The following is a 12756-nucleotide window of genomic DNA, read 5'->3' on the forward strand; positions in this document are numbered from 1 at the left end:
GCGCGGCCGGCGGCGGGCCCCGCGGCACAAAGCCCGGCGCTCCCCAGCGCGGAGGGCTTCTCCCTCCTCTGCTTTAACCCTCTTCTCTCCCTCCTGCATCTTCTCCAGCCCCCTCCTCCCTCCCCCCCACACCCCCTTTTTTTCTACCTTTACCACCGCTGCCTTGATTACACAAAGCAACTTGGGAGCAGAATTCCAGGTTGGCAACTTGCGCTCAGCAGGCTGTAAATCCCTCCTGGTCCATCCACAGCAGAAGTCTTCCACAAAGGGCTCACCTCCAAACGGGTCCCCCCCAAACGCCCAGAGGTGAACCAAGAGCCAGATTAATGCGAGAGGGACTTTGTGCTGGGAAGCGACACATGGAGAAAAACGTTCTCCTGGGATGGAGGTAGCAGTTGGATCGATTCTGGGGGAAGCCACTGGGTTGCAGCCCCGGGCAGGTGAGCAGCGCATAACCTGCTTCTGCTCCCAAACCTCCCCCTCACCTGCTCCAGCGAGCAACTTTCCCGTGCCTCAGTTTCCCCAGCCATCAAATTGGGCAAGAGCAAAAAACTCTGGCTTGCCTCCCTGAAACACTGATATTTCAGGAGATCAAAGAAGCACATGAGCATTTGATGAAGGACTAAAAACATCACCACCTGCTAAAACAAACTGCCCCTCTGCCATGCATTCAGCTGGGTAGTCTTCATGCTGCCATAGCAGCAGTCTTGGGGAAAAAAAAAGTCTTAAAAAAAAATCAAGTCTTTTTTTCCCTAACCTGCATCTCCTGGTCCACATGTGCCTTTTTGGGGGGAAGAGATCTTCTGCTATATGGGAGGAGTTATGATGGGACCACCCTGCTTAGACCCTCACCTTCCTTCTGCTTTCAGCCCCTCTCACCTCATTTACACGTTTCCTTTCAATCACTTCTGCAGAAATGTTTCTTGCCACCTGGTAAGCTGAAATGGGGAACTTGCCCATGAAACACACCCAGAAATCTCAATAAAAAGGAAGTGCATTAAAGCCAGATCAGAAGAAAGTGCCTGCCCTCCTTCCCACTGTCTCTTTGTTTCAAAACACAATTTTTTTTCTGCAGATATTTACTAAGCATCCCCTAGGTGATCAGGAACAACAAAAAACCACTAAGCACAGATATTGATGCTGGCCTCACTCTGCGGGCTGCTCAGATGCTGTCACGCTGCATTTTTTTTCTTTCTAAATTTGGTGAGAAGGCGCAGGAGAACCACCACAAAAAGTGTCTGTTGCTCAAAAAGAGCCTGTCCCAGCCCTGCAAGTACTTACAGGAGTAATTAGGTTTAAGCATGTGAATGCTGCTAGTGACTTCACTGCAGCTGCCCACAGAGTTGAAATGAAGCATGCACCTACAGGGCTTTCTTTCTGGAGAGAATCGGTCCAAACCTGCCAGTGCCTCCCATGGTCCGAGCCAGCCAAGGATGCAAGACAGAGGAGCCCTGGCAGGCAGGGACACAAGCTAGCAGCCATGGGCCAGCAACAACTGGGGGCTGAATGAAATCACAGCAGCACTCTTATTTCGGGCAGAGATGCCGGGCGATCCACTGGGAGCCGAGGAGGGGCAGGGAGGAATGCAGCCACTGCCACCAGAAGGCAGGAGCTCGCTGGTTCTGGGGAGGGGAAGAGGTGATGGCACACCAGTACCTACTGAAGGCGAGATCTTCTGTGTAATGGGACAGGGGGAGAAGCTGTTGATTCCCCCAGTAAGAGGGCCTTGCCCTGACACCAGGGTTTGTCTCCTGGAGGATGCCAGCCTGAGCAAGCACTTGGCAGACTTCCACCCCAAGCCCAGGACTGATCGCCTCTCAGAGACGGGGGCCTTCAGTGAACAGGGTGGATAAAAACCCTGCTGGGGTCACAATATTAGCTCTTACTGGTCTAAGGTGCTAAGATCATTTGGAAACACCAGAAGCGAAGCAGTGAGGAAAGGAGTCCCTACATCGCAAGATGGTGAACTTTGCATTGCTCCCGGGGAGAGAAATTCCCAGAAATTCCCTGCCTGGAAAATCCTCCTGTCTTCACAAGATGGCTGTACTACTTGACCTCTGGGGAAGGTTTCCTGCCCTTTTCCCTGCCTTTCATCCTTAAGACAGACAGCAGATACAAGAAGAAAACTTATCCTTCCTCCAGCGTCAGCAGGGTCCTGCAGGACCACAGGGAGAGGAGAGCAGAGCCAGGCCCTCTTTCTAAATTCACAGCTTGCAAGGAGGAGGGAACTGCGCACCCTCAGTGACACCCTGATGGAGTCACTATCCCTGTCTCGGTGGGGCAGGGAGCATTTAAACCCACTATGCAAAAGCACAAAGGCAGGGCCTAAGTGACCAGGGAGAAGGAGCGGTGCAGGAGAAATCCCACACCATCGCTCTGCAGAACAGAGGCGCCTTCTGCCCCCTCTCCTCCCTCGCTTGCTGCCGAGCCCAGGTGCATCAGTCTGACTCCCACCACGTATCCAAGAACAGTAAGGTCAGCATCAGTCCCACAGCTGCTTGTATCCTTTCACAGAAACAAACCTCCCGGTCCCACCAGGAAACGGGTAGGAGTACAGCGGTCACAGGAAGAAAAAAAAAAAAAAAACACAACAACAAAGAATTAATTCATCTGTTATTTTTTGGCACAGTTTAAGCTAGAACCACCACCATAAATCCCTGCAGCAAAACCTCACCCTGCTACCGGAGCGGGGATGCCCAGAGCACCCAGAAACATGCCGTAGGGCACCAGGGAGCTTCCCAGAGCTCTCCCCAGCAGCAGGGGAAGCAGAGAAGGTGAGACACCGGGCGGGAGGGAGTCTGGCTCCACCACTGCGGGAAGGAGGACAGGAGTCCCAGAGAGATAGGGCCGCACCAGTTCCCGTTAATTACACAATCACTCTGCTATGTAGAACTGGTTGCAAAATCAGTTTGAGGCTAACACATGGTCTAGGAAAAAAAAAGAAGCAAAGAGACTGTAGTCCTGCTAGCAAAGAAATGCAGCCCCAGCAATTTTCTCCGATAGTGCTGGGATGCAAAGCACTGTCAGCATAAGCCCCAATGTACAGTCACTTCGAGGGCCAGTCCTTCATAGGTGCCATCAGCTGCCAGCGTGGTTTCCAGAGGTCCACGCCTGCATGTCAGTGGTGGGATCCCACCCAAAGAAAATGTTCTTGCAGGAACAGCCTCGCCTCTTCAGCAAGGACCAAGCAGCCCTATGTCAGCCGGAGACCCTGCACTTCCACCAGCAGCCCTTCCAGGACGATGGAGTAGATGGGGGTCTCTCCATTTTGCCTTTTAAGTGACACATCCTTCCCTCTGCCATCCCAAACCCCTCTCCCTATCCCCATACCTCCCCAACCTCTCTTCACCAAGCACGTGCAACCCCTTCTTTGAAACCAGCCTGGCAGACGTCAGCACTTGCCTGGCCCCCTGGGAGCCCGGTTCAGTGAGAGGGGCACACTAGTTGGTGTGTCAGCTGTATAGATGGTGTGGTTTACACATCAGCCTGATGGATATTTGCCCACCTCACCTTCGTCCCTAATTCCCAATTAGCTCAGTCCATCTTATACTCACTGCAGGGGGGTTGGACTAGATAACCTCTAGGGGTCCCTTCCAACCCAAAACATTCTATGATTCTATACTGCCAGCACTCATCTTTGGGCAGCCAAATAGAGAGGCCAAAACAGGCAGCCGGAGATAACCCCAAGGAAACAGGGTGCCCAGCAGCCAAAAGCAGCACAGCATCTCCTTTACACCAGGACAGCTTGTTACAAGCTCCAGAAGTGCACTGTCAGGAGGCAAGGCAGCTCATCTCTACAATTAGCTCAGGGTGCAGGGGAAGGAGGCCAGTCCTACTGACGCTCCCCAGCAAGCCTTCCTCTGCCCTGGCCACGAGTCAGGAGAGGACATTCCCAAGCCAGCGCGTGACCCCATGGGTGTTCAGGGAGGGGGTGCTGTAGGCGGGAGCTGTCTTGGCTCAGAGCTTTTGCCTGGCCCACGCTCTCAGAGGAGGACCATGAAGAACATGTATAATTGTGGGCTGGGTCCAAAGAGTCAACAAACACCATGTCATACTAAGTCTGAAGTACTTGGCTTGGGATCAGCGATAAATTTCTTCCTGTGACATCCAGAGAGGCAGAAATGAGAGGGAGAGGAAGGCAGGTCTAGAAGGAGCATCCCTCTTCCTCTACCCCATTGCTACCCCTCGCTCTCATGCAAAAAGGACGGACCCTTCCTGCGGGGTATTTCATGGGCACATCCATAAACCTAAAATCCCAAGTTTGCTTCACCTCCCAGTGAGAGGGGAGATGCAAGATTACAAGCCTTGTAAGAGAAGACACTTTCGCTCCAGGGATGATACAAACAAGGACCAAGGATGAGGGGACCAAGGGAGAAAGAACGTCTGAAAGCTAGATTTAAAAAAGGGGGAGGAGGGAAGCAAAGAGAGGTGGTGTAAGCGCTAATCAGTCGGCTCAGCATGGTTAAAGGAGATTACAGCCCCTGTTGTGCTAGGTGCTGTGCAAACAGGGAGAGATACCACCTGAGCCACTGTGGTGAGCTACCACCCGGGTTTTACAGACCGGGGCCAAGGCCAAGTGACTCAGCCCAGCCCCGGAGGAGTGCAGCACACCAAGCCAATGTGGTTACTGCAGCAGGCACCATATCTATTTATGAGCTTAAGTCAACAAAGCCATTGGGAACGAGAGGAAGACAAAAGAATGGCTGCAGATAAGGCACTCCCCGCCCCCACAGGACAAGAAGAGAACTGTTGGCCCCGAGGAGACTGGCTCCATCTCTTTGGGATGCCTCTCTACCGCAGGGCCAAGAAGCAGGACAAAGGACTCCAGCCAGGATGAACTACCTGGAAGGAGGTTGTACCTTCTCCCATGTAACAAGTGATAGAGGAAACGACCTCAAGTTACACCAGGGAAGGTTTAAATTGGACATTAGGAAAAATTTTTTCACTGAAAGGGTTGTCAAGCATTGGAACAGGCTGCCCAGGGAAGTGGTTGAGGCCCCATCCCTGGAGATATTTAAAAGACAGGTAGACAAGGTGCTTAGGGTCATGGTTTAGTGGTGGGATGGCAGGGTTAGGTTAACAGTTGGACTTGGTGATCTTTTCCAACCCAAATGATTCTGTGAATAAGCCATAGGCAACCGCTGCCAAGAGGTTGTCCCCCCACTGTAGGAAATGTCTAGAAAAGGCCTTCTCACAGCATCACATTGCCTTGTCACTAGTCTTTGCTCACCGAGGCTTGGAAAGCTGCTGAATGAATTCGAACTTTGAATGTCTGTTTAAAATAAACGGAGTGGCCTTTGCTTTGACTAGGTGGTAGAGATGGATGCTGGGCAGCTGAAGGTACCTTCAGACATCTCCCATGTTTAGCATGAGAGGTACAACCACCTTCTTTCACCAAGCAGCATCCTTGTGATGTGTTTCAGCGTCACCCAAAGCCAAGCAACGCACACTGTTGACAGGCTGGTAGGACAGTACTGCCGTGTGAGCACAGCCCTGTGCCCAAGCCATGCTGATCAGCTGATCAAGCTTTCAAGAAGTGAAATACGGCTTCTGCCCGATATAAACTTCTTAGCTCATCTGCAGCTGGCTCAAGGCTCTGATGTAGCACCACATTGTGCAACACAAGCAGTTTTAGCAATCATTAATCCCTGCCTCACACTGCCAGGCTGGTTACTCCAGCTGGGGTCAGGGTAGACTAATGGATAATACGGAACCCCCAAGCATCATCTGGCAGTTCCTGCTCCCAAGCTCTACCCTCATTTCAAGCTGCACCTTGTCCTGGGGAAAGGCATCTATTCTCAGCTTGCCAATATCCACCCACGCTTCCCTCACCGAGCTGGGCAAAATATGGGAGCTGTTATGAAAAGGCAGCCAAAAGTGTTGTCATGTATCCAAAAAGCCTGAAGACCAACACATGCTTCCATCAAGGGGGACAACAGACATTAAAGCTCCAAGGTGAGGCCCAACAAAAAGTTAAGATGAGCCTTTCAGGGAGCAGCTAAGGCTGCATGCAGGAAGGTGGCACCTGGAGTGGAGAAGCAGCAGAGGAGACAAATGCCACCCCCAAGGAAGGAGAAGCCCCAGTGCATCAGGGGTGCGCAGCCTGGATATCACATTAGTCTGTCCTTGAGGACAGCTCAGACACGCTGCTGTCAGCTCCTGTTACGTGAAGCTAAGTGACAACCGCAGGGAGGCACTTATTTTAAGAGGAAATAATTATTGCCATCAATTTTAGTGGGGGGAGAACTTTGCCCCTCCCAAATGGCTGGCAGTCGTGATGGTATGGGGTCTGTCAATAGTTCAGGGTTTGTCAATGCTAATGGCTCCGGAGCAAGCTTTCACTGGAAAGGAAACTGCTTTTGCAGCAGAAAAGCACATGCATGAACAAGCACAGAAGAAGAGATCATATTTTCCAAACTGCCTGGCAAGGGCTTGATAAAAGGCACTGCGCATAGTGTCTGTTTAGCTGCAGGAAGCAACAGATACCTGGAGCTGGGAGAGAGGCTTCCTGGCAATGCAGAATTAACCCCTAGCAAAGGATCTAGTTTCAAAATGAGCATGTAAAAGCAAAAGAACCCAAGACCTCCAGCTGATGCAAACTGGCCCAGCTTTATGGCAGCCAGTGGAATGGTGCTGATGTACACTAGCAAATGCTTTTGGGGCCTACATGTCTGTGCAATAACAGGAGACATCCAAATAAACTGAGCTCCAAATAGTGTCTTGCACATCTCATACCAGTTGCTCCCAGGTGGCTCCAAGTTTTTAGACCACTGGTGACTGCAAGTCACCAACCAAGCTAATGATAGAAACTCACTGACCACCATTTATATTCATTAATAAATCCAGCTGGGTTTGCTCATGCATTTTCCTCTTTACCCATGTATTCTCTGGACAGTTATCAGACACACCAGGCTGGCACGAACGACCACTGCTCCTTTGAGATAGGATGAACCCAAATAACTCATGGGTTTAACACCCCATATGAACCAAGATGGAGCTATCGGCATCAGCTCTGCTGCCAGCCCCAGCAGCCCATCCCAGGAGCGACTTGCTTAAAGCAGCAAATAACAGAAGGTATTTCATCCTGCCTTGCTGCAAATTCTCCTGCAGAGGATGGGGGCTGCCAACCTCCCTGCTCAGCCACCGCACGAGCAGCAGTGGAGCCCCCCGAAAGCCGCTGCAGACCTGCCCGTGAGAAAGACAACTCCGAGTGCCGAAACCTGGGATTAAGACACTCCAGCGGCTGCCTCACACATCTGGTGTGTGTTAGGAGGGATACACTGGCAAGGAAAACACACACAGGCTCCAAGCGGGGCTGGTTAACCCATTCATGACTGAGCCTCTATGAAGCACTGGTGCAGGCTGAGGACTGCGAGATACCTGGCCAAGCCTCAGGAGAGCTTTGTTCACATCTCAGCTGTGGCCTGTGATTCCTAGGTGGTATTGGGAAATCAGAGACCAATTCAGGTGCCTAAATATAGCCATCAAGTGCCACTGAGGAGGCCTTGGGTTACCCAAGACACCTGCCAATGCCTGGAAGATGTTGCATGGGTCCCATAGGAGATCACCTCTTCTGGGTACCCAATCCACCACAGTGGGCAAGTCCTATGGTTAGGGCATCTCTTCCCCTCCCTAAACATCTCAGCCTCAGTTGTCTGGCCTTGCAGTAGAGATAACCTGTCTTCTTTGCCCTGAGGCAGTATGTCATTGGGATGATGCACCCAGCACAGTGACAATCTTACCTCGGTTGGGCACTGGAGGTACTGCTCTAGTACCAATCATACTGCAGTCATGCCATGCAGGACAGCTGCCTTCCCAGCATGCACAGCACCTCCTAGAACATATTTTTGACCCACATATGAGATGACCATGCTCCAGAACACAACCTGGGTAGAGAGGCCCCTGAGTCCCTATCATACAAGTACACTCCTATGTCTTCCTTCCATTGATGTACATCCTCAAGGTTTCTCCTTATGAAGGACTTGAGAAGAGCCACCCGATGAGCCCCTGAAGACCACAGCAGATTTGCACTGTCAGCCAGAGCCAGATTACAGTTTCAGGAGCCTAGCAGCAACCAAACCCCCCTGGAGCCTGGGCAACAACTTTCTTCAGGTCAGGACTCCCACCCCCTCAAAGAAAAAGTTGTTCCTGATGAAAAGGCAGCACCAACGAGGCCTCAGAGCACCTCCCAGCCAGGCGGTCTGCGCAGGTGCAAGTCAGTGTCCAATGGAGGCAGCAGCCAGGCCAGATGAGTGCCTTGCTGGGAGCAAGCCCAGCACTGGGGGGAGAACCAAGGCAGCAAGGAGCCCCCTCAGCCGTCACACAGACCCTGCAGCCGGGTGCGTGGGTCACGGGGGTGATGGATGTGAAGGGGGAGGATGAAGGCAGAGCATCAGCCAGGGCTGGGTTAGCAGGGTCAGTGGGGGTCAGCCCAGGATCCTGAGGGCACACTGAGATTAACCACTTCGCTGCTGTGGAGCCAGCCATGATACCTTCTACCCTTCCAGTTACTGCTAGAAAAAGGGCTCTCAGATTTTGGGAAAGGCCTGAAATCCCCTGAAGCAGCACGCCATACAAAACCCACATGTCCAGGGAGGATGCCCAGACCAGGGGGGTAGAGAAAATTCCCTCTTTCCTCCCTCCTTCCCAAACCATTCCTCCACACACCTTGCACATCTCTAGGCTTAACTCAGAACTCAGCCATGCCCATGGAGCAGCACTCATCCTGTTCCAGCTGCGGCAAACTTGGGAAAGCCCCCATGGCTTAACCCCCGTGGGCAGCATGGCTGCAAACAGACCCTGAGCTGTCCCCACTCTCCATCCCAAGGCCAGGACACCACCCTGTCCCAAACTGCTGTTGTATCCCCTGACAGCAGCTCTCCCCGGGGACATTTCCACCCTGGGGGATGCCTGCCTGTTCCATACAAGCGGTAAAGCCCTGCCATGCCCCAAAACTCTTCCCTGGACATCTCCGCTTTTCTCATTGCCGCAGATTTATCAGTGCTGTCAGACAAATCAGGCTGAGCAGAACTCGCCCCCTCATGGGGTGCGGCCAGGGAATGCCTGAGCCCCCCACAACCAGAGGGGGTGGGTGCCCCAGCGGTGCAGGCTGGGCTGTGCCTCTGCCCCTCTTCCCCCAGAGGAGCAGGAGCCCAGGCACCACCTCAACCAGCAGGACTGCTTTTACACCCCACCCCAGAAATGCTGGTCTGGCAAAAACTCCTCTTAGCAGCCCCCAGGATGGTCCCTGGGACAGCCAGCCCAGCCTTCCTCACAGCCAGGTCTCTCCAAATTCCAGGGGCCAAGGGCTTCAGAGCCAGGCTTCACCTCAAAAGTTTCGAAATAGCCAGCTCTCCAGCCAGCAGAGAGTCTTCTGTGGTTTAAAAAAAAAGTAAAATTCAAATAAAGGCTGCTGGGCAATCCCCTGCTTTGAGACATACCTCCAACCCCCCAGCTTTACATTGCAAAGTAAGCTCAGAGGCAAGGCAAGGCAAGCCAGGCTCTTTTTTTGCAAGGAGAAAGGGGCAGTGAAAACACTTGATACCTCCCTATAATTAGAGACAGTTCCTTATCCCTAATGCCACTGCCAGGGCACCTATATCCAATCTGGAAATGCTAAAGTATTGCCCAGCTTCATTAAATTATCCATCTGGCCCTCCCCTGTTCATTTCCCTACCATTTTTCCACTTTACTGAGCCCAGCTGGGTCAAACTGTGACCAGTTACTCCTGAGCAGGGATCAGCCATCCCTCCCCCAAGGAATCCGGTGTGCCAAGGGACCCAAAGACTCTCCACGTATCAATTTTCCCAGACAACCTCCTTCCAACCATGGGTATACTTAGCAACAGCAGTCATCCTAGCGAGGGCCCTCGAGACTCCTCTAAGGATCTGGAGAATTCAAGACAGCTGGGGATAGACATGGCAAAGACAAGCCTGGGGCTTGCTCACGCAGAAGAGCCTCCCCCCAGGCGGTGACCATACATGGGCTGCCCAGGGCTCCCTGCAGCTCACGTGATGGGAAGCCCCAGAAGGAAGGAGATGGGGGAATTTGGGAGAAACCGATCTCTCATCCCAGACTCCATAGAAGAGAGAAACCTCCTTCATGAGCCATGCCTCTGCTCAGGTGCAAACACCATGCAGAGGGCAGCCCAACCCAGAGGGATGTGCACAACCACGGGTGTAGCAACTAAAATCAGGGGCTGCCTGAAGCCTCCAGAGCTCTGTGGAGAGTGCTCTGAATAACAGACCCAACACATACTGGGGTATCTAGGTGTGCTGTAAGGCAGGCTTCCCCCCAGGTCAGGCTCCCAGCCTCCCACCATCAAGGCAGGAGGGTTGACTCCTTCACCCTGCACGATCTTGTCCCATCAGGGCTGGACAACCCAAGCAGCCACCTCCCCAGAGCCCACCCCAGCTTCTCACTTCTTTTGGGAAGGTTTCACATCAGGCTTACACCGCAGTGGTTTCCTATATAGCAATTTCAGTTCGTGGAAGAGAACATAGCACTGGTTTGGTTTAGGTGGCGTTACACCGGCGTCAGCGAGACTTTACCAGCACATCCTCGTTTGTATGGGGAAACTGAGTAAGCGATGTCCAAATTAGGATTTCTAGGACATTTTCTAATGCAGGCCCCTCTTCTATATACACTGGGCACAGTTTTATAGATAAGGTTCATTGTTTAAGCAAACCCAGCACCTTTTTTCTCCCCTTTTACACCAAGGAGCCTTGGGATTTACTTTCCTGGCAGCTCCATCACCAGACTCCCTGCTCACATCTCCAGCATGCCTTAAGCTGTCTTAGGAGCACTGTCCCGACTCCATCCATAGACAGGTCAGCTTGAAAAGAGCTTTATCCTCAAAGAGAGGAGATCAGAGAGCTGAGCTAGCTACCAGGTGAGAAAAGGTAGCCCCAAACAGCAATCACACACTTCGTTCCTCCATTTTGGGAGTGGAAATCACTAGAGCCTAGCAAGCATTTAAATAGCACAAGAAAAAGCAGGAGCAGTTTAGAGCTGCACATGAAACTATTACAAAAGTTAGGAGGGAAAGTAATTCACTGGGTTTTAAAAACAAAAAGGAAGTTACTTTTGCTCACTACTCCTTTTTCATCAAGTTTCCTACTTCATTACAAGTCTAAAATGCAGCTAGGGTGGAAGAGTTGTGCCACCCTGCCATCAGTATTCATAGACACATTTTTTTAACTAAGTTTCTAAAGTCTGTAAGAGTTGGAGGGGTACAGAACAGACCCCTCCAGAAAGCTTCTTACTTAGCTGAAACTCCAGCAGGAAACAGAGAAGGGAACAAGCTGGCCCTGAGCCACCAGCAGCCCCCACCGCCTCACCCTGGCTGCACAGACCTACCTGCGCCCGCCACAGCTGGAGGGGTGCAGGAGGGCTCGATTGCTTTGGGCCACCCCCAGCAGATACTCCTTGCTCCCGCAAGGTGAGCTGAGCCTGCGGCAGAGGCATGGCCAGGCTGGAGCAATGCTGGGAATCCTATAGACCACACTTAGAAACCCCTGCCTTGCCCCAGCAGCCAAGGCTTCCCCTTTGTTTCAGCTGAGAGTCATGCAGGGAGCCTTCCAGCGCCTTTTGAAGCTTCCAGGCAAGTCTTCAGCCAAGGCTAATTGCTGTCAGGTGTCAGCCAAAACACTTACTGCAACCATTAGTGACAGGAGATGACACACCTTTCTCCTCTCGCCGTCACTCAAAGCAGGGTTTTTTCCTATCAACATGAACCGCGCTGGCTTTCAGAAGCCTTGGGGAGAAATGCTAATGCAAGCTTTGAAGCTGGAGGCGAAAAATCAGGCAACCCCCCAAGCTCCCTGGATGCTTAGCCTGAATCCAGTCCAAATCTGAGTAATTCTGGGGGATACACCTCAGCCAAGCTTATCTCTGTCTGTCTCTACCACGGACAGATGTGGTCTCTGCTACTGGACTGTCTCCTTTTAAACCCCATGGAAAGCTGTCCGTGTTGGACCAAACAGACCCCAAATTTTACAGTCTCTGCTGGTAAAAAAACCAAGCAGAGTGGAGGTGCAGGGAGATGTATAACCTTACAGCAACTAGCTTGAAACATTGCCAGGTTAATTTGATTAGAGGCAAAGGGGATGCAGCAAGAAATCAGACGAGCCCAGCGATTGCTGCAAGGAGGGAGGCAGCTGATCTCCACCCACTGGTCTTCAAGATGGGGCTGATTGCAACCGCGGAGCAGGTCCAGGTTGCCAGACCCCTTTGCTGAGCTTGCCTGCTGCTGGAGCTGTGGTTCCCCACTTGATCAAACCCCCTTCCAAAGGCTTTGAAGTTCAAAGGAGATGAGACCTTTAGGAAGTCTAAGTCTCTCCATAGCTGGAGGAGCTTGTCAAAAGTCTGCAAGAGCATCTGACCCATTTCAGCCTCATGGGTCATCATCTTTTTGGCCACCCATACTCCTTTCCCACCATCACCCCTCCTGGTTTCCCAGCCTTCCAGTTTCCCGGTACTGGAAGGCAGCCAACGTGGCATTGGGGTACCCAATCCCCAGGCCTCACCTCTCGCTTTCCCCGGGGGATTCATCTCCCACTTGGTTGACACTTTCTGCACCCTCCTGGCACCCCTCCGAGTCTGACATCTTCTCCTCTGGCCGGCACGGCAGCCGCGCGGGGAGCTCCAGCACAAGGGTGCTGCAACCGTTTCGCTTTTCCTGTGCTCGGCAGAAGTGAGTGGTGCCGGAAACTTCATGGGCTGAGGGTTTGGGGGGATGGGAGAGAGGCAGAACAA

The 12756-nt window shown here is 52.3% G+C and overlaps 1 protein-coding gene across 1 annotated transcript in view; it reads right to left on the reverse strand.

Annotated features, from left to right (window-relative positions):
* LSP1 (lymphocyte specific protein 1) overlaps positions 1–12693 on the reverse strand; it is a 52851-nt gene extending 40158 nt beyond the window's left edge. Inside the window, exon 1 of the mRNA XM_035892853.1 lies at positions 12528–12693. Coding sequence (XP_035748746.1) covers positions 12528–12607 — 80 coding nt within the window. The 5' untranslated portion in view covers positions 12608–12693. The remainder of the gene's footprint in view (positions 1–12527) is intronic.
* Between the last annotated feature and the right edge of the window lie 63 nt (positions 12694–12756).

Source organism: Egretta garzetta, unplaced genomic scaffold (assembly GCF_000687185.1).
Source record: "Egretta garzetta isolate BGI_Z169 unplaced genomic scaffold, ASM68718v1 scaffold44, whole genome shotgun sequence".
NCBI lineage: Eukaryota > Metazoa > Chordata > Aves > Pelecaniformes > Ardeidae > Egretta > Egretta garzetta.